A 23,284-nucleotide genomic window follows, 5' to 3' on the forward strand; every position below is an offset into this window, starting at 1 on the left:
GGCAGGGGTAGCGTCCGGCCACAGGAGCCCGGCAGGGGTAGCGTCCGGCCACAGGAGCCCGGCAGGGGTAGCGTCCGGCCACAGGAGCCCGGCAGGGGTAGCGTCCGGCCACAGGAGCCCGGCAGGGGTAGCGTCCGGCCACAGGAGCCCGGCAGGGGTAGCGTCCGGCCACAGGAGCCCGGCACGGGTAGCGTCCGGCCACAGGAGCCCGGCACGGGTAGCGTCCGGCCACAGGAGCCCGGCACGGGTAGCGTCCGGCCACAGGAGCCCGGCACGCGTAGCGTCCGGCCACAGGAGCCCGGCAGGGGTAGCGTCCGGCCACAGGAGCCCGGCAGGGGTAGCGTCCGGCCACAGGAGCCCGGCAGGGGTAGCGTCCGGCCACAGGAGCCCGGCAGGGGTAGCGTCCGGCCACAGGAGCCCGGCAGGGGTAGCGTCCGGCCACAGGAGCCCGGCAGGGGTAGCGTCCGGCCACAGGAGCCCGGCAGGGGTAGCGTCCGGCCACAGGAGCCCGGCAGGGGTAGCGTCCGGCCACAGGAGCCCGGCAGGGGTAGCGTCCGGCCACAGGAGCCCGGCAGGGGTAGCGTCCGGCCACAGGAGCCCGGCAGGGGTAGCGTCCGGCCACAGGAGCCCGGCAGGGGTAGCGTCCGGCCACAAGAGCCCGGCAGGGGTAGCGTCCGGCCACAGGAGCCCGGCAGGGGTAGCGTCCGGCCACAGGAGCCCGGCACGGGCAGCGTCCGGCTTCTGGAGCCCGGCACGGGTAGCGTCCGGCTTCTGGAGCCCGGCACGTTTAGTTTTCGGCTTCTGGAGCCCCGGCACGGGTAGTTTTCAGCTTCAGGAGCCCTGGCACAGTTAGTTTTCAGTTTCAGGGGGCTGGCACCAGTGTGAATAGTGTAGCTAGCCTGAGCTTTATACCCTTTGCAAACCTCTCCTTTGACTCCATTTGAATGGATGCAGATGCTGCTTGGCCAGAAATGTTTGGCCTGGGTCTTTTAATTTTCAGATAGGATGTTTGGGAGGGTGCCAACAGGGCCACCCACTGCTCATATACCTGATGAGTTGGCTGAAATGATGAGCTCTTAACCCTATCATGCCTGAACAAACATTTAACCATCCCCTCAAACAAGCGCTTAGAATTGAACTACTTAAAGCAGAACTAAAGTCTCCGTACCTACTTGTTCAATTGTCCTGTGCCGGCCCTAGCATCTTCTTCTGAGTGTCAGCCTTCGGGCCTCTTCATTGGCCGGCGGGGGATGACGTCACTCCTGTGCATGTGCAGGAAGCCATGATCCTGGCACTCGGAGATCAGCCCAGCACAGTAAGCTGAGCTGCACATGCTCAGCTCAGTTTACAGTGCCAGAGGAGACAGCAAGCAGGCAGGTTACAGTGCATGTCTCTTCTGCAATAAAAGCCGGCCTGCTTGCAGTTTTTTACAGCTGGACTTTAGTCCTGCTTTCGTTTAAAATTTAAAGTATATATAAATATGTAAAAATGTATAAATATACCAATAATACAACTATTCTGTTTCATATTCACCTAGTCCTACACCTGAAGCCTCAGCACAGAGTAGTCCTGCACCGAAAGCATGAAACACTGAGATCCTGGTTGTAGTACCCACTCTGAATCTCCTCTACTGTACATGCTGTCCTGTCCAGTGCACTGCGATAACATGCAGCATGTCTGCATTTAATTGCAGATCAGTGCAGCTCAGCTCCAGACTGTGTTTCAGTTTGATTAGGACGCACTGAAAACAATTGTTTCCTGTGTATCCTAGCAGTGACTGGTGTTTTACTGCTGGTCACTGCACTAGTGTGAATTAGTCCTTACAGAGATTTACTGTCACCTTTTTATCCTTCTGTTACCAGACAGGAAATTAGGGAACTTTCTGAATGTACAGGTTAATGCTAAAATGTCACAATGGTTTGCACAGTGCAGCCCCAATTCACCTCTTTATGGGTTCCCTGCCGGCACTCTTGGCATCTCCTCTCTGCTGGGTGCCCCAATAACAAGCTGCTTGCTATGGGGGCACACATTCGTGCTTGCTCATGAGCTGGCTCTGTGTGTCCACCTCCTGCTTTCTCCTCACTGGCTGTTATTTACTGCAGCAGGAGCCAATGGGTGCCGCTGCTGCCTCTGAGTCTATGAGGAGGGATAGAACTGGTGCTCTAATACACATTATTGAATCGGGATTGGGCTTATGTAAATATAAAGGGGGCTGGGGGGGGAGGGGGGCTAAGCAGTAGTTGCATGCAGAAGGTTTTTAACCTTAATGCATAGAATGAATTACGTAAAATACCTCCTGCCTTTAGAACCATTTTAAATCTTGGATTACATGTATGCACTTTTCCCTCTGAGGTTTCCATTAAAATCAATGTAAGGGCATTACTAACAGGAGGAAACCACATGCAAGCACAGGAAGAGCATGCAAACTCCATGCAGATAACATGGGACCCAAGGGCTGCAAGGCAGACATGCTAACACCTAAGTCACTGGTCTGCCCCAGATTCTATTTACTTAGTCATGAGTATTTAGAATTTGGTATTCAGCCTTGTAATCTCCCTAAGTTATGCATAGATCCTGATATCTAGTAGCTAGTATCTAATGCACCAGTGGGTGTATTCCTGTGCTGTATTGATCCAGCTCAAGTTGCTGACATTTCGATTTTAACTGCCTATTATTTTTTTCCGTTGACCACTCATCCCATTAACGAAGAGGACTAGGAACACAGCATGATGAAATTGCATGTACACCCACCGCTGCAAAGATTAAGGCCGCGACTAATGCGTCTTTCTCAACAGTTGTTGGTGCCGCTGACCAGCAGTTTCAGAAGCAGCCTGTGGTGATTCCCTACATAAGGAGGAACCATTTTCTCCGCTTTGTATAGCTGTAATATGCAGTCTTTTAGAGATAAGTCCAAGTTCCTCCACCTTACAGGAACTTACAGTCTAATTTCCCCATCACAATTATGCACCCTACGGCCATATTGATAAGACGTTATTTATTCTACCCATAGATTTTGACTCTATGCAGATAATGGGTTTGATTTGCTAAACCAGGAGCACTGAGAATCTGCTGCAGCTGTGCATGGTAGTCAATCGGCTTCTAACTTCGACTTGTTCAATTAAGCTTTGATAAAAAAGAAAACTGGAAGCTGATTGGTTTCTATGCACCAGATTTTGCACCCTCTGGTTTTAGTAAATCAACCCCAATGTCTCTGGATTAGAGGATAGGACAGCGGTGATAGTACCAGGGTTTGGGACAATCTACAAAAAAAAAACCCAGGACTGACAATGGTCACCATTTATTCACGTGATTTCCATTTTTGTAGGGCCCATTCAAACCATGTGCGGTGACTGGCATTTTTCTGCACTTGATCAACACTAGTCACTGCAAGGGCAAATAAAAAACAATTGTGCCCCACTCACAGGGTAATGCTGCCTTCAGGGGGGTTGCAGACATGCTGCCATTTTCTGCAACGCACCAGAGCTCACCTGGAGTTATCGGTTTTCATAGAAATTTTGTAGGAATGTATAAAATGTCATTTGGACATTACAATATAGTAAAAAAAAAAAGAAAAGGCTAAACCATGCATTGCTACTTTACATATAATAGTAAAATGTTTTAGGCTCCTTTCACACGGGGTGGATTCTGATCCAATTAGCAGGGCATTTGTGGGCTGATCCCCTGCTGATTTGAGCAGAGTGGGCAGATGACATCCATGTCTGCTCAGTTTCTGAAGAGTGGACATGGACAAAGCCCATTCTGCTGTATGGGTGGCTGGGAGCAAACTGACAACTCTGTCCACTTACTACACCCAACAGATCCTCTTCCATTTTTGGGGGGGACCCGATAGGACCCTGGGGTAGGTGGGTGTAAATGGACTTGTGTCCATTACATAGAGATGAATGGACCTTCCAATCAGGTCCACTTGAAAAGCGAAAGGCGGATCTGATCAGAATGGCCATGCAAAAGGGGTCTTTTTGTTTAAATTTATAAAGAAATGGCAATGCATTACGGATTTTTTCCACCCAAACTGAGAAGTACAAAGAACTGACATTAAATTACCTGTGCTTTTTATACTAATGTCTGGTCCACATTTCAGACTTTTGATCCTTTTCAACCACCCTGAAGAGGGGGGGGGGCTTTCATAACCCCCTAAATGTGTTGGCTTTTCCTTAACAATCTTAAATAAAATATAATTTTGGCTTTTATATGTGGAGTTGTGCTTCTGTTCCTTAGGGCCTATTTAAAAGACTGTACCTAGTTGTTGGGGATATAGCCAGGTGTTTACCTTCTCAGCCTTCAGTACTACTTTAATATAAAACATTGATTTTCCCTCTCAACCCTTCATGCCTTCATATACCCTGTATATCCTACTTATGGGTATATTTTAAAACATAAATGTGTGTGTGTGTGTATATATATATATATATATATATATATATATATATATATATACTTTCACTGCTTTATAGTATAAATTAACCCATTATAGTAGTGATTATCTTCTGTTTATGTACTATAAAGGGCTATTTTTTTAAATAAATTTTTAAAAAAGTTGAACAAACAAAAATTTTCAAATAAAAAGTGAATTTGTGTATTGCCATCATAAGTGACAGCAGGAACAGTTATCAAGTTACCTGCCAATGACAAGGTAGTCTGTCATGCATAATAATATATTACAATCCTGTCTGAAAATCTGCAAAACAGAATTTTAGATATTTTTATATATTTTTTTTTCTTTCAGTAAAAATTTTGGTCTCTGAGTCTGATATGTACCAGATATAACCTCTAATAGTATATACAGTATATCTTTTCTGTCTCTTATTCTCAGAGTGGATTAGATATTTTGTTCCTTACCGTAATGCTGTTTTTTTTATATTTCCCACTGCATATAGATATTCCAGAATTAATTGTGTTTTTTTAAAACTTTACATATTAACCAAATGATAAAACACACTTTTTTGAGGTTTTTATCTGATTAATCAATTAATCGAATTGAAACAATAATTGTCCAACTAACTGATTATGAAAATAATCATTAGTTGCAGCCCTAACTCTAAACAAAACAGTTTTGGCTGGAGCTCTAGTTTAAGAGGTGGACATGTACAAATTACCCCCCCCCCCCCCCTCATATCATATTAACAGATTTCAGCTTACTGTTGTCAGATCTGTATTGTGCATCTTTTGTTTCCTCAGAACTTCTGCACTTACTATCTCAGCGCTGTTCCGTGTATTGCCATATTACACAAGCCTAATAAATAATGTAGAACCGAAGAGTCAAATCTGAGAGCTAGTAGTGTCACGTAACGATCCTAGATTATGTAACTATTTGTTTTCAGTAACATTAATGGAAATGGCCCCAACGTTTGGCCCCAGTAGCAATTCCTAAGGGCTTTGCCTACTTGATCGTGCCTGCGATTTGCCCCTTAGACCAATGATTAACCTTTTTCCATATTTCTCACATGGAAAATAATTCACTCAGCTGCTGTTTCGCTATCGTATTCAATTATTCCCCAGTCATGTTTCTCCACATTGATGTGACCTTCCATCTCTTCCAAATTTGTTTAGTTGCCATAAGTAATCAGTACACCTCAACTGCTGATATCGTACTCTACAATTATACAACTTGCAGCTCATAGCAACCTTCTTCGAGAGATGCAGTACATCCAAAAGTTTATGAAGACCATTTTTCATATCTAAGTATACATACTTATGCCTACATGTCCTTATGGCTACAAACCTATGCCTACAAAGTATGTAGCCATAGGACACACTCCTTCCAGGTACCCCCTTAAAGGGTTAGTTAACCTTTAAAAAACCTCTATGCATTCTGTTCTATAAATACATATATTAATCCGATTTTAAAAATAACCATTTATGCTCTTCCTATTGCTGTAGGCCATATGTGCGTGCAGTAAGCCTGTGCCAAACACTTCTAATAATTATAACAGCTCCATCCTGTCCTCTTCTCTAGGATGGACCAGTGGTTAAGACAAGAGACCCCTAGTGGTAGAGGAGCGAGCACTGTCCTTCTGAGCCCCGTACATGTGCATTGCTAACCCTTGTCGCTGCAGATGAACTCAGCAGCTACAATGCTCTCTCTCTGGTTACAGCTGACCAGCTCATCTGCAGAGTGGAAAGAACAATGGACATGTGCGGGGGTTCGGAAGAACACCTCTCCTTCCTGTACTGCTACGGGGCGCTCATCCTAACAGCTGGTCTATCCTAGAGAAAGGAAGAGATGGAGCTGTGAAAAACATCAGAAGCAAGAAGACCATAAATGGAAAGAAACAGTAGTGGGACAAGGTCAACCAGTGCCCAGGGCGAAGATGCCAAACTGAACTCCTTCCCCCGGTCACAAGAAAAAAATCCCAGCACTGGCATCAGTGGACGCATTAATTTTACCCTAGCATAGGTGTCAGTGGACATAATAATAACCACCAGTACACGTGTCAGTGGATGGAATAAAACCCCCCAGCATTGGTGTCAGGAGGAGGTAGGGTGAGGAGATTCCAGTCCCGCAGCTGGAGGGAGGGAGAAAGTAGAATCCTCCCTCCAGCAGCTTTCACAGCCCTGCACTGTGCTTTGTTCTGAATGACAGGAGTAACAGCAGCAACACTCCTGTCATTCAGGTAGCTGGAGAGCAGAGTTCTCATTGGCTTGCAGTGCCCTCACATAGCACCCCTGCGCCCAGGGCACGTGTGCTTTCTGCCCAGCCCTTGTCCTGGCCCTGGATATAAAGTGTTACTAAAACCTCCATGGAAAATAAAGAATAAATGTAGCAACATACCTTGCATAATCATTGTTTCCTGTCCCCACTTTGTGCTGTCCTTTCGAACACAGAAGTACGGCAGCACACATGGAATCATGGGAAATGTAGTTCCAAAGATGTCTGAAAGTAGCACACATGAAATCATCTCTGGCGTGCTCAGAGTGCCTTGTCTGATCAGAAGTGCCATGTAGAACTTATCTGCTCCAGTGCTGTCTCTGACTTCCCCCGCAGCCAAGCACCAGATATCCTTTTCAGAGCAGCAACACTGTCATTCTGCCCATTCCCTGTGAGCCCAGCCTGTCATTTACGTGCCTCCCTAGGGGGCTTGTTGTCACTAGAATTGGGCTTGTTTTGCTCCAAGACAGAGCAGTATTCACATCATTATTTGAGCTCCACTCAGTCTTGGAAAAATGTTGCCATCTTCGCAACAGAAGACACTGTGGTGACATCACCAAACCAGCAAAAAGACTGAACTGAACTCTCTCAATCAATATTAACTATTTTTATGCTTATGCTGCTAGCAATAGTAAATAGCAAGGCATGCCATACTGTGCTTACTTGTTTTAATTTCTTTTTACATTGTTTCTGGCCCAGGCCAGAATGATGTCTTACATCCCAGGAGTCTTCATTGGCAATTTTTTTCTTTCATCTGGAGGAAGAGAGGGTGTGGGGGGTCATTTTCTGCTGAGCACACCCTTCTGCTTGCATGCCTGAGCTAAGGGCAGATTGATTCCAGGAAGTAAATGCTACACCAATCATCTTCCTTTTCTCCAGATGACCATGTCTAGACTAGAGATGCTAGGGGGTGTTCTTCAGAATGATTTAACAACAAAATAAAGGCTGGATATATGGATGAGTGAGTTTGCTTTGAATATTAAAAATGAATGAAAATGATTTTTTTTTTATTAACATAACATGTTACACTTACCTACTCTGTGCAATGTTACTGCACAGAGCAATCACTTGCTTCCTCTTCTGGAGTCCCCTTCCAGAGCTATCTGCTCCTTCTCTTCTCTTACTGCCCCTTGGGCAAGCAGTGTGCTATGGAGGCACCCATGTAGGCGAACTTCCAAGCCGGGCTGTGTGTGTCCATAGACACCCCCACCCCCTGCTCCCTCGTCATACGATTTGACTGAGAGCAGCAGGAGCCAATGGCTCCCACTGCTTTCAGTGAAGCCTGCAAATCCAGGGAAAGAGTAGCACAGCTGCAGATGGGCACATCGCTGGATCAAGAGAGGCGTCAGGTAAGGCCCAGTTCACACTGGAGTGTTTGAGTACTCAGGCAGGATTGCTGCTATTCTGTCCACGATCCCAAAACGCTCTGCACAAATGAAAAATCGCACCTGTTCTGGTGCCATTCATTTTCAATGGCACCAAAACACGGTGCAGTTCTGCCGTAATTGTCACACTATGAATCATGCTAAAATCGCAGCAAACTGCTTTTCTCCTGCTCCTTATTTGAGTGAAAGCTTTGCGTGATTCAGTTTGCTGCGATTTATCACATAATTATGGCAGAAGCGTACCGCGTTTTGGTACCATTCAAAATTAATGGCACCAGAACAGGCGTGGTGCGATTTGTCATTTGTGCAGAGCGTTTTGGGATCTCAGGCAGATCGCAAATGCTTAACTGAATGGGGCCTAAAGGTTTTGAGTGGGGAGGAGCAGGTAGTGGAAGGTATGCCGAGAATGCATTAAGATAGAAATCTTTTAGAGTTTAGAACCACTTCAGTTTTTGGTTTCTGGTGCTCATATACAGTTTAGTTCTGCTTTAAGAGAAAAAGTAAGTACAGTATAGGGTTTTTAAAAAAAAAAAAACATACTTCAGGGTGCAGTTTACAATTTCTGGAGTACCATTTTTAAAATGATAAATACATTTATTTATAGATTGGATGGAAAGTATAGTGCAGGTTTTATTCCGCGCAGTGTGGTGTCACAATGCACAGCACAGAAAACGCTACTTTTTTCAGCACACACCAACACTCACATGACAAATTGCTTGGTCTATGCCAGTGGTCTCCAAACTGCGGCCTGAGGGCCGGATGTGGCCCTTTGCTTGCTTTTATCTGGCTCTGATATCAATAATGGGGCATGATTCCCTCCACTGGACCAATGAAGGGGCACAATTCCTCCGAATGACACCAGCAATGGCGCCCAATTACACCAATGGTGGGACAGAATTCCTCCCAATGACACCACTGCTGGGGCGCCATTCCTCTCACTGACATCAGGACCATCTACTCTCAATGACCAGTCCGGCCCTCTTAAAGTCTGAAGTACAGTAAACTGGCTCTTTGTTTAGAAAGTTTGGAGACCTCTGGTCTATGCATTGGGACTGGATCAGGCATGGCTGCCCAACACATATGTGTGAGTGGGCCATTACAAGAGTTTAACATATAACTCATGCTGCCTGTATCTCTGAATGTAGTGATCATTTTTGTGTGGTTTTCACTTGCAGGTGATCCCTGCTTATGCATGCATTATCAAATCTTATATAGAACTGTTCAATTTGATAACAGGCTTACTTTAAAGTTAAGTTTTCAGGCATCAGAGTTTACATTTGCATATAAGGACCACCACTGTATCATAGTTTGGGTTCTGGCTTGCCAGATTAAATTGTTGGCTGTTTAGAACTGAGGATGACAGAGGATTAGGTCTGCAGGGTGTAGGTTATATGATTCTTCTGTCTGCTGTCAAACACGGATGTGGAAGACAAAGATGAATGGGTGTTTGGTGGCTTCATTGCATATAGCGGGAAAAAAATGGCTATAGAGGGTTACAATAATGCAGGTAATGCTTAAACCTCCACTTGTGATTATTAGTTGGTTTCTTGATTATAACAATTTTGGTGGTAAATGAAGAAATATTAAACCTGAATTCCAGGTATGCATAGTTTTACTTTGTTACATTAGCCCATCTTTGACCAATATATGTGCTATCCCCATGGAACCTGGAAACTACTGTAGTAGGCACTGCTACTACTGTGATCAACACTAGCTTCCAGGTCCCTTGACGAGCAGCTGCTCTGTGGCTTAGTGAACACTGGAGAATACCACTTGGCATGGGCACCATTTAGGGAACACAGGAGAACACTTGCTAGGCATGGGTACCGGTCAGGGAACACAGAAGAACACTCCCTTTGGCATGGGCACCATTCAGGGAACACAGAACACTTGCTAGTTATGGGTACCATTTAGGGAACACAAGAGAACACTCACTTGGCATGGGCACCATTCAGGGAACACAGGAGAACACTTGATAGGCATGGGTACCGTTCAGGGAACACAGGAGAACACTCGCTTGGCATGGGCACTGTTCAGGGAACACAGGACAACACTCACTTGGCATGGGCACCATTCAGGGAACACAGGAGGATACTTACTAGGCATGGGTACCATTCAGGGAGCACAGAAGAACATTCACTTGGCAAGGGCACTGTTCAGGGAACACAGGACAACTCACTTGGCACGGCACTGTTAAGGAAACACAGGAGAACACTTGCTTGGCATGGGCACCATTCAGGGAACCCAGGAGAACACTCACTAGGCATGGGTACCATTCAGGAAACACAGTAGAACACTCGTTAGGCATAGGTACCATTCAGGGAACACAGTAGGACACTTGATTGTCATGGGCATCATTCAGGCAACACTTTGCATTTTCTCAATGAATGAAAAGCATACTTTGACTGGTAGAGGTGGAGATTGTGATATCATTGGCCGCCTTCTCCACCTCATCCAATCAGAGAATGCTGTGCATTAATTGAGACAATGCAAAGTGTTTTCTGAATGGTGCCCATACATAGCAAGCAACCTCCTGTGTTCACTAAGCAGACTCAACACAGGATTTGGAAACTTGTGACAATCACTGTAGTAGGGGTGCCTACTACAATGATTTCCAGCTTCCACAGGAATCTTCTAGTTATGGCACATGCATAGTTACGTTGGACCAATGTAACTGCAAAAATATGCATACCTGGAATTCAGTTTTAAGGAGATGGCCTGACACTCTCAACACTTTCCAGTTGGAAGGTTTTTCCTAAATTGTAATTAATATTTATTTTCTTGTATGAATGGGGAATTGTGAGTTGACTAAGTGTTCTGAGAAATGGGAATTGTGGCTGCCAAAGTAGCCAAATCTACTTTTTTTTAAATGTTACTTTTTGGCATCAGATCGGAATTTACACGGTAATCAATGTGCACAGAGCTCACCATCTGAGCCTCTAGGTACAACATGACAGCAGGCTTCTCCCACCTTTCAGTTTGTAAATAAAAATAAAATCTAGTTATGAATAAACCAGCTGTTGTGAAATTTGAATTAAAATGTATTTCTTGAATTTTGCATTTCTAAAGGCTTGCTGTTATGCTGTTTGTGGTGCTTTCTTGTTTTGACTTGCATTGGCCTGCAAATGTTTTGCATGATATTGATGCTCAAATTCACAAAAGAGGTCTTTTAGGGAAATCGGTACACATGTGCAATTCTGCAATTTTATAAATCTTTATAGTGCAGCTGTACCCAGACTATGGATATGAAAGCTGAGCTCCAGGAAAAGTACAAACCCTCCCTTGCAGTGGGGCGGCACCTGAACCACAAGGGTTATATGCTTGTTTATGTCTAATGAACATGAAAGAGCAGTTTTCCTTCCTTCCTCCCTGATCCTGTGTTTCTGCCGGTTCCTCTATGCTGCTAGACTGGTTCCTGCATCCTTACTCCACCTGCACTGAAGTGGTCAGATGGCCACTAATGTCATTAAGACTGGTGCAGGGCCCGCAGCCCTGCATTTGATGTGAGGATGCCAAGGAACAGTCCACTGCTGGTGCAAGTGAGAGTGAAAGTAAAAGAGTTTTTCTCACCACCTAGACATCAAGGAGCATTTAGCACTTTATTTTAGTAATTTATCCTCAGAGATAACAAAGACTCTGAATTTTGGTTTCAGTCTGTTTCAGCTTAGACTGTCTGTTTTCTATTTTCCTTTTGAAGGCTGACAGGCTTCCAAGATTCTGCCTCCACAATGAAAGAGTAGCTGTGATTTTAATGCCTCTGTTGGGAATTATGAAGATGAATTACTCCACAGTGACAATAGCTACAGTGGTCGCTGTTTTTAAACTGTGCTTGCTACTTATTTCGATTATACAATATAATAATTTACTGTGCATAGTCTGGGTACAGGTTTATTTAAGTGGGTAATTAGATTCAAGGTTACACTTTTCTAGAACAGCTTGAAAACTTAGTCTGCTGTTTGTTTGCTATGGGTTACCTCACATTTGTTGTGTTTACAGCGTGTTTTATTGTATTATGCTTTTGTACTACTGTACACGCCTTTCAGTTACCCATTGTGCCCAAAGGGAAATGTTTGCATTTTGCTGGCAGCCTCATTATTTGTCTGCACTTTATAAAAGAACTTTCATATAGACCACAGTAAAAGAAAACATGCATGCCAGCAGTATTTGAACATTTCCTACTGAGCTCAGTGGTACAATTAAGTGCCTGTATAGACTGGTATTTAAACTAGCCTTTTTCAATTTACCCAGTCCGGGCAAAATGGCCGGTTCTCCTGTAAGAACTACCACTCAACCACTGATACTAAATTTTGTTGCTTTCCTCCCACTGTACCATTCCATTGTGTGACAGTTGCTCTAAAACTGATGGAAGAATGGGGGCCCGGTGAGCATTAGCAGGAGGGGGGTAATTTGTTTTAGGAGAACCTGTCACTTTGCCCTGAGTCAGCAAAGCTTTTCATAAGTAGAACTCTGGACAATACTTTTTGTTTTATGTTTGAATGGCAAAAGGGTTGCACCCACATCAAGTTTTTATTGCTGTCTTTGTCTTCATTGTGGATGCTTTCCCTCACTTCCTATTCTAATGAGCACTGTCATTGGAACCTAATGTTCACCAACAGCGAAAGAGACATCAATACCAGCTTTTCTCACCATTCTCCTGCATTGCTAAGTTTCAAGGTAAAATGAAAATTCTGGCTTGTATTTCACTGTAATACAGTTGTATGGTGGCCCAGCTCAAAAGTGTCAAAAGCCTCTATGTTTGGTAGAAAGCGGCAGGACTTGTTGCTTTATTGGGTTTTTGAGTCTAGAACTCAAGTGTATAAATCCCCCTCAACTCCCAGCATGGCTTTGACAGGCTGAATAGGGGGTTTCACCTAAGCTACTGCTGTCAATAGCACAGGTTCATTTTCCATATATTCCTATCAAAAATTCCCTGGAGGGAAGATGAGGCAGTAATTATTTGTCATTGTCTCTCTGGATTCTTAGGGGAAATATATGGAGTGCTGGTATCTGTGAAAAGCCAAGATCACAAGGTCACAGCCACGCTGAAGTTAGGAGATATTACCCCCATGGCCAGAGAGCACTAGGGCCTATTCACACTAGCATGTTACCACCAAGCATGGCAATGCTTGTTACATGCATTGGTGTAATGTGGTGTCATTGACTCTGAATGGCACTCCAATGCACCTTGCTGACAGACGTGCATCACAGAACGGTGCATCAACACACTAATGTGGTTTGGTCTTCTGAGAGTGCGTGCACAGCTGTCATGCTGCATTGGGCAGCTCAGTCAACTGAAGACAACGCACATTAACAAGCGTTTGTGTAATGTACCACTGCAGACCAGGATTGTGTAAATGGGCCCTAATATTCAAATTCTGCAAAAACAGTTTGTTTGGAAGATTTCTCCTCACTTTATGTCTGACAGAATGGCTCCAGGAAGTGAGGGCAAGTCTCAACAACAGGGATATAGACAGCAATAATAATCTGAAGCTTTATTAAGCTTTCCTAACTTTCCTAAAATGGATTAAAGAAAAAACAGTAGAGCAACTTGATCTTGCTTTTCTCTACAGAAAACAGACAATGGGGAAGTTGCTGTTACAATAAATTGCTCTCCCTTTTTTTAATTGATATGTTATTGACTGTGTATATTATGTCTTATATCTAATATGTTCTGATTTTTGTTGTTTGGGTTTTTCTATTCCGAAATCAACACTAAATTCTCTTTTCTGACAGGTATCGTTTATTTTTCTTCCTTATCTCCATAGTAATATGCTTTGTTGTGACCAACTCCTTGATGCTGGCGTGCTGTATGCCCATCTTTCTGTTGGGCATGAGGTACTACTACAGTAGGAAAATTATCCTCAATCACCTGGAGGGTGCTCTACGTACAGACATGTCTGATATTGAGAAATATTACATGAAACAGCCAGGTGAGTATAACCCCTTCAAGGGATGTTCCCCCTGCTCAACCCCCAACATCAACCACTAAACCAGACATTTAATTCTTCCTTCAAATGAATGCTGAAAATGGCACTTTTGTACTATTATTAATTCTTTTAAAAGGTCGGTCCAGCCAAAAACAAAATGGTAATTTCAGCTGGAAGTGGAAGACGGTGAGATAAACCACCCACTAGGTTCTTCTGGCATTAAATCTCCCGAGCATTCCTACAGCCCAGTGAGACCCACCAGCTAATACCATTAGAACTGGGAAATCAGCTATGGAATATCACTGTTGAAGTCTACAAGAGCTATAAGAAGCTGATGGCTGGTTCAACCCCAAACTGAAATGTTAATTTTGGAGGACTGACCTTTTATTGGGAATCTGTAACCTCAACGCTTAACTGGATGAGAAGCCTCCAGCTAAAGCAGTCCATCCTCTGATCCCTAGGCTGTATACATTTTTGGGGGGACTAAAGCACCTGTACAGATTCACTATAGATGATGTCATCTTGGAACCAGTATGCGACCCAGGGGTTGGAGAGTGAAATAAAACTAAGGGCTTCTCAGCCAGACAAATATAAAAATAATAGATTCCCATTTACAAAGCTAAGGAATATCCATGCATGCTGCTTTGACTAGGATAGGAATACAAATCCTGCTTTTGTGGTTATGCTTTGTATATACATATCTGACTTTGAAGATGAAGCTATTGAAGATATTTCAAGGAACAGCAATGCATAGTAAAGGTAGGTGTGTGTGTGTGTGTGTGTATATATGTATGTGTATATATATATATATATATATATATATATATATTTTATTTATTTTACATTGGTCTCAAGGCTGTACACACTTATTTATTTTGCCAAGTTTTTAATATCTTATATTATATATAGTATGATGTACACCCTTTTTGTAAATTCTAAAAATGTTAAGATTTACTTTGGGATTCAGTAACCTTATAAGAAGCATACACACTGTCACAAAAATATTTATGGATGGAGGTAGACTGTAATGATACAAACAGACATTGGCAAACCAAAACCATACCAGATGGACAGACATGAAAGAACATAGACATGTTCACATAAACATGTATGGGATAAAACCCCTGGTAAAATAAGGGCTAGGGCCCACTTTGACACTTGGGGGTTTATTTACTAAGACTGGAGACTTCAAAATCTGCTGCAACTCTGCATAGAAACCAATCAGCTTCCAGGATTTATTGCCAAAGCTTAACCGCTTCCTGTCCACCCTATAGCAGAATTACTGCTACAGGGCGGCACAGATGTGCAAAATCACACACACACATGTATGTACACGTGGTTTTGCATTTCCGGGCAGGGGGTGCACGTGCGCCCTACCCGTTCTGCCATTCACGGATGTCAATGACTGGCGCCCGGTGATTGCCAAGCATCTCCGACCAAACCGTTCTCTCCTCTGTCAGCTCTAGCACAGCCATACAAAGCAGTGTGCTTACAGTGAAGCACAAACACACAGCCCCACAGTAAAACAGCACACAGTTAATCCTTTGATTGCCCCCATGTTAACCCCTTCCTGCCCAGTACCATTAGTACAGTGTCAGTGCTTTTTATTAGCACTGATCACTGTATTGGTGTCACTGGGGATGTCAGTAACACCAAGTCAGTTCCCCCCAGTGTCAGAATGCCCGCCGCAGTCCCACTATAAGTCGCTGATCGCCGCCATTACTTGTAAAAATAAAATCCCAGTGTATATACTGCCACTTGTAAACACGTAAGCCAATTAATTTACACATATTGGGATTTTTTTTTAGCAAGACATGTCGCAGAATACATTTTGGCCTAAATTTATGAAAAAACTTTTTACTGGACATGTTTAATAGCAAAAAGTCAAAAATATTGTTTTTTTTCTCAATTGTGGGTTTTTTTATTTTATAGCGCAAAAAATAAAAACCGCACAGGCGATCAAATACTACTGATAAAAATCTCTATTCATGGGGAGAAAAAGGATGTAAATTTCATTTGGGTGCAGCGTTGCATGACCGCGCAATGGTCAGTTACAGTAATGCAACGCCGTAACGCAAAAAATGGCCTGGTCAGGAAGAGGGTTAAATCCTCTGGAGGGCAAGTGGTTAATTGAACAAGTTGATGTTAGAAGCTGATTGGCCACCATGCAGAGCTGCACCAGATTCTGAATGCTCCTGTTTTCGTAAATCTCCCCCTATATATTGTCATTTTGAAGACTTAGTTTGAGTGGAGGGGGGCCATAATGGTCACAGCAGTTGGAATCCGACCTCTTCTTTCTTGTCAACGCAAGATCTTCTAAAGTAAAACATCACCAGCAAAATTGATTTATTGCCTGTGTGAGTATGATCCCTGAGGGAACTCTGCTGTGACAGAAATGTATCCCTGCCTTTACCTCTATGAGCTAGAAAAGCTTCTTCTGTGCCCTTCTCTGATTTTTGTTTGACTTTGTTACTGGGGCTCAGATTGTGGGTAAGCTGTACCACTGCCTTTTTTCTTTCCAATTAGACTGTCTTTTTGGCCACTAAGGACACACGAGGTGGGGGATAGAGGGTGAGGTGGGAGTTGGATCCATATCAAGGAAATCCAACCCTAATACCAACCAAAACTAGGTAAGCAATGATTAAGCGCTGAATCAGTGCAAAACGCGTTAGCTGTGTATTGCTGTATCCCCTCGTTGTGATGTTTTTAATGAAGATTTCTAATAAATGTGATTTTTTTTTTTTTTTTTTGGATTTGTGGCCAACCAGAATTTTTTCTTTTACATGAAGACTCCAGTGGACTGGGCCTGCACCCATTAGTGTGGTAGTGGAGGAGGAACAGGAGACCAACCTGGAGCGGTGTGCCTGCTCTCAGCAAGCAAAACTAGTTTAAAGCAGAACGTCTGCAAAAACTAACCTTCCCCCAGCAATGCAACATTTGTCAAGCTTCCTTGCCAGCACAAGCATCTTCCAGGTGTGGGGGTCTTCAACTTCCTTGATTGTCCTTCCACAGGATGGTCATAACTCTTGTGCACGTGCACAGGAGTTCACTTATCCCGGCACTGAGGCACGCTGAGAATGAACACTGTGCTGCCCATTTGCAGCTCAGTCTACATTCTAAAGAATATTCCGAACAGGCAGGTCAATTTGCTTTATTGCAGAACAGAGATACCATGCTTTTACTTTTTTTTAACATTATGCCTGCTTTAAGAACTGCACAAATGAAGGGTTTTTTTGGCAAATAAGATCTTGTGGCGTTTGTTCTTGTGTATTAAAGGTAACATTTTTAAAAATTTATTAACAGGTTTATTTAAAGTGGTTGTAAACCATTTGCCCAGTAAAGTGACTGGCCTCAGGTGATGCACAGAGATGCAATAAATCCTCCTATGTAGGTTGTACCTGTTTATCTGCGGTCCTCATTCCTCTACATCTGTTCAAAGTGCAGAATTTACACAGCATTTATGAGCATCTTATTGAAGGGAAGGAACACCCCACCCCCTTACCCCCCGTGTTGAAGATCCCTCACCTGTCACCTTTTTTCCTCCTGGTGTCAGGAAAAGAAATGACTCAGATACAGATAGCAGAGGAAAGAGGCAGCAGACAGAAATGACACTTAGGGGTTTATTTACTAAACTGGAGAGTGCAAAATCAGACTCCCTTCTGGATAGAAACCAATCAGCTTCTAACCTCAGCTTGTTCAACGAAGCTTTGGCAATGAAACCTGGAAGCTGATTGGTTTCTATGCAGAAGTGAGTCTGATTTTGCACTCTCCAGCTTTAGTAAATAAACCCCCAAGTGCCCTGGATTGAGACAAGTACTGTTGTGGCATGTGTATATATACTGTATGCACACACACTGTATAAAAGGAATTCCAGAGCATTATAGGTTCGCTAAAAAGACATACATTAGAGGCAGCAGGCAGCCAGCATCTAATTCATTCAGCTTGATTTTGGTAAACAAGGAGCCTCTTTTTGCACAAATGAAAGCTTAAATAGCTAACCATGTGAAAATAAGACTAGATCTCCATCTGCTGATGGGGGGGGGGGGGGGTGAACTACACAAACTGCATACAGGATATTTTATATTTATCTGCTTAATACAAATCTTTAAACATTTTATTTTTGTTAGTCCTGACCATAAAAATGATCATTAGGTGCTGTCAAGTTGATGTTGATTCCTGGCATCTACTGGGCCTTAGATGTGCTTGCTGCATTCATTTTCTTTTCTCACATTTTATTCCTATATTTTAACCTTTAATCCTGCAATTATCTCACTGACTGACTGTCCTAAAGTGACAAAACTAGACTGAGCAGTGTGCATTGGGACTACATAACACTGTGTTAGGAGTATCACCTCCCTCTGTTCTATAACAAGAGGAGGTGTTTTGTGGTCCACACAGATAGCAGGGAACATTGCTAACTGATAACTTGTACTCTCTGCCTCTGGACTGTTATCAGTTTACAAACTTTCTGGCTGAATGAACAGATATACACTCACCGGCCACTTTATTAGGTAAAAGATTTCCCAGCAACACTTACCAGCCAGCTTGCGAAACAACCAATTTGGCCCTGTCTGACAGGGACGCACTGGATGCCTGTGCTGTTATTTTGGTATAGCTGGGTGTCACGTGCATCCCTGTACCTTTAAGGAGGGATGGGCTTCTTCAGGCACACCGGCCCTTAACCAATCCATTTATACATATGTTCCTACTATGGAGGCTTTGGAAATTTTAGTTAGGTCCACAGTATACAGAGGACCCTTGATGTGGGACTGCGGCTTATGCATGTGTTTGCAAATGTGTGCAAACAAAACCCTCTGTGTTTAACGCAGGCTGTTAGACAGGGCTAAATTGGTTGTTTTGCAAGCTGGCTGGTAAATGTTGCTAGGAAATCTTTTGTTTGTTTTGTGATGTGCATTGCCCTTCCATGTGCACCTTACTGCTAAGGCTGGCTATAGGTTGGGACGGTTGCCATTTTGTTTTTTAGTTGACTTTATTAGGTACACTTGTTCAATTGCTTGGTAACACAAACTGCTAATCATCCAATCACATGGCAGCAATTCAATGCATTTAGGCATCTAAGGCATCTAGATGTGGTGAAGACGACTTGCTGAAGTTCAAACTGAGCATCAGAATGGGGAAGAAAGAGGATTTAAGTGACTTTGAACATGGTATGTTTGTTGGTGCCAGACAGGCTGGTCTAAGTATTTCAAAAACTGCTGATCTACTGGGATTTTTACGCACAATCATCTCTAGGGAACTCAAGACTCATCAGACCAGGTGATTGGCTGATTAGCAATTTACTGTTAGAGTTGTGAATGGGACTTTCTCTGACCCACTGAGTATTTGCAATGGGACTAGACAGGGGTGTCCACTATCCCCACTGCTGTTCTCTTGTTTGCTTAATGCAGGCCATATATGGGTCGAATTCCGAACGATTTTTCATCGGAAAATCAAAAACTGTCATCCCATGGTGCCATCAATGATTTTGAAAATCGGCCGACCAAGTCATAAAGTTCACCTCATATAACAGGTGAAACTTCTGTTCCTTCCAGGTCATGGCTCATGCACATATTCTTTTCAGAAAAATGATCGTACAATTTGACCATCATTGAGTCAAATATCGGTCGTTTTTCACGAATTTTTGCAACATGTCTGATCACTGAAAAGGGAAGGAACCACGAAAATCAGCCGATTATTCTTAGGTCCGATTTTAGGATGAAAAATTGGTCTAATTTCGACCCATGTATCGCCGGAATTACTGCTAGAACCTCTGCTGTGGGAAATCTGGCGAAACGATGACATCCAAGGAGTACTTATTGGGTCTAAAGTACATAAATTGTCTGCATACGCTGAATACATATTATTTTACATATCCCAGCCACTTATTACCCTACTGCTATTAATGTTGGAATTCCATAGATACAGCCATCTGTCCAATTTCAGTATTAACTATGGTAAAATCTGAGTTTGTCCCGGTCACGATCTCATCTGACCTAATGGCACAATTTAAAACTACCCGTTCACTTGGAAATCGCACACGCTGTCATACTTGGACACACATATATCCCCTGACCCCAAATCATTATACTTTGCAAATTATAGCAATACTCTTACAGGTGGTAGAAAGAGATTTGCGCGATTGGCAAGCAACTACACTTACGTGGTTAGGACACATTAATACACCTGAAATGTTGATCCTATGGAAGATTTTGTACTTATTTTCCACAGTTCCCATACATTTACCTCTGATGTTTTTTCGAGGAATACACCAGCCGTTTGCAATCTTTATCTGGCAGAGGAAACAACCTAGACTGGTGTACTCTCTTCTCCACAGACGTAAGGAAGATGGGGGTTTGGGGGTACCTGACATCTCTCGATACTATAAGGCAGGTACGTTAGTTTGCATTTTTAACTGGTGTCACCCCTTGAAAGAGAAGATATGGGTCACTTTAGAGAAGCCTATGGCTGGCAGGAATCTAGCTAGAGCACCATGGATACCACATGCATCCAGGGGTCTGTCCAGCTGGACGACCCCATATATACTAAACATTGTGAGAGTTTGGGACCAGGCTAATGGAAGGGGATAACTTTCTCCCCCAACCTCACCTTTAACTCCATTAGGTGGCTTTCCCTGATTTCTTCCTGGTAAGGATATCTCCTTCTTCAAAAACCTGGGGTAGAGATAGGGGCACTACTTGTCTAGAATTAGCCCCTGTGGGATGCCCTTTACCTCTTGACAGGGTGCCAAGTTCATATGGGGCATTCCCCATGGACTCCTGGTGCTATAGGGAACTAATTTTTTCCAGAAGCACCTTTTTCCATTAGCACCTAAAGCATGCCCACATGACTCGGTGACATCCTTTGAATATATGTGAAAGATCTGGGGATTCCAAGCATCTGCTTTCACAAATGTATAAATGCCTGCTAGCCACCCACTCCCAGACTACTATTTTATACGAGAATGGAAATTGGAGCTGGGACTGGACTTTACACTGCACCAACTACAAAAAATTGTTAGCTCCAAGACCCAAGAATAGTGTTACACATTTTTATCCCATTGGTACAAGACACCCTCACGTCTGGCCAGGATTTTCCCAGGCGCTGACTGTAATTGCTGAAGGGGTTGCGCCCAGGAAGGCACCTTTATGCATATTTGGTGGCACTGCCCCATAATTAAAAAATTTTGGAGGGATATCACACCCTGGATTCAAAAAACTACTCTTAAACCCATACAATTTACTCCTCTCCATTACCTATTTTATGATTATTACTCTCTGGAACTGGATAGCCCGGACTGCACTGACTCCTGACTGTTACAACCACTAGGGATTTTCATTAGTGATGCTTGAAGTCGATATCTCATCATAGTTACTTGACGATACATGCCCAGTAAGGTACATAGACCTTTGGTCTTTTGACCTTTTTTTAATGTGCAACCTTCATTTCTTTCTAATTTTTGGAGCAGTTTTAATCCCATGATCAGTTTTCCTGATTTTTCTTACTGTTTCTGCCATTTTCTATGTCTCTTTACATGTCTGTGCCCTATATCTTACCTTATGTTTTGTTAATGGGCACCAATCATATCCCACCCAATTGCAATGATTGTATTTTGTTTTAACATGATTGCCCTTTTTGGCGCTCATTGGTCATGTGCAGGCATATAGCTCCTGCATGACTACTGGGTCCTTATATAGTAACATGTACGCCTCTCCCTGCTGCCCATAACTGCGGGAAGTTAGTGAATTGGCACTAGGATATATGGACAAGATCCTTTGTCTCTGTATAGTGAGTTTCTTTGTCTTTTATTGTATTTAAAATTCTTGTTTCAATAAAAGGAGATTATACAAGAATGTACTGCTAGAGTTTACATACACCTTAAGAGTTAAGCGGTATTTAGAGGCTATTTGGGTTTTAGGTGATTGACTTGTGAAGTGTTAGGGGCAGTTTAGAGGTTAAGTGCAGGGATCAGAGACATGTAAGGATGATGGTGCTAAAAGTCCTGTGCCAAATTCATTGCACTGCACCCTGCATACCAACCCCAGACAGGTACAGAGAGTACATCGGTTTACTATCTCAACACTGTTTAAACGAAACACAAAAATATAAAGGAACTGATTAATCTCATTGTAGGTCATGCGATATACAATGACACATTACAAAGGTATATTAGTAAACATTTATAGACACCAGAAAGGTGCTAGTAAATTTGTACTGATGCAGGAGCATGCATGACCAAAGCAAAGTCCAAGAATTGTTTATTTTTTTTGTCTCAAGACATTCCTGAAAATACATTTTGTTTACAGATGAAAGATGATTTCTTCCAGCAGGTAGCTCATTGTCACTGTGGAGGAAATCGTCAATAGAAATGTATTCTTAAAGTCCAACTCATGGCACCAGAAAAAAAATACCTTTGTAGTGCCCCAACCCTTTCCCTACCCTAAATGGAAAGGATAAATACTTGTTAAAGACTAACCCCACCTTTTGCCAAAAAATAATAAATACATCTGTATTTACAGCAAAAATAAATTGCTAATATATATATATATATATATATATATATATATATATATATATAAATAAATTTTTTTTTTTGCAAAATATTGCAATAACTACTGCACAGAGCGCCACAAAATTCTAAAGTGGCACCAGAAAAAAAACATCTTTGTAGTGCCCCAACCCTTTCCCCTTCTTAAATGGAAAGGATAACTACTTGTTAAAAACTAATCTCACCTTTTGCCAATACATCTGTATTTCCAGCAAAAAAAAAAAAAAATTAGCATTTATTTTTATTTTTTTTTATCTTTTTTTCAAATGAGTCTGCAAAACAATGTAATTACTACTGCACAGAACTGCACAAATTTCTAATTTGACAGCTGCCATGGGGGAGAAGAATCCCTGTATGCTGTCAGGAAGGGGGGGAGGGGGAGGCAGCTTGCAATCATGCTACATGTAACACCCTAAATATGGGTGTAACATGGTCTAAAAGGTAGAGATAGCCTTTAGGTTTAGAGATGGAGGAATAAGGTGTAATATCTATTTATTTATTACAGGTACTTACAGTATACAGCACCGTCAATTTATGCAGCACTTTACTTATATATTGTACATTCACATCAGTCCCTGCCCTCAAGGAGCTACAGTCGAAGATCCCTAACTCACATTCATACATACACATACTAGGGTCAATTTAGATTGGAGCCAATTAACCTATCAGCGTGGCTTTGGAGTGTGGGAGGAAACCGGAGTACCCGGAGGAAACTAGGTTAATTCCCCCTGGAGGTGGACCAATGGTGCTCCAAAGCTCA

General features: G+C 42.8%; 1 protein-coding gene across 2 annotated transcripts in view; it reads left to right on the forward strand.

Moving 5' to 3' along the window:
• ASPNAT (aspartate N-acetyltransferase) overlaps positions 1-23,284 on the forward strand; it is a 70,967-nt gene that overhangs the window by 10,575 nt on the left and 37,108 nt on the right. Inside the window, exon 2 of one of the 2 annotated variants that reach the window (XM_089691522.1) lies at positions 13,818-13,982. The exons of the other annotated variant lie outside the window; for it this stretch is intronic. Coding sequence (XP_089547648.1) covers positions 13,818-13,982 — 165 coding nt within the window. The remainder of the gene's footprint in view (positions 1-13,817; positions 13,983-23,284) is intronic. 2 annotated transcript variants of the gene reach the window in all.

This window comes from Staurois parvus, unplaced genomic scaffold (genome assembly GCF_062004578.1).
Source record: "Staurois parvus isolate SC_StPar_1 unplaced genomic scaffold, SC_StPar_1.0 ptg000564l, whole genome shotgun sequence".
Taxonomy (NCBI): Eukaryota; Metazoa; Chordata; class Amphibia; order Anura; family Ranidae; genus Staurois; species Staurois parvus.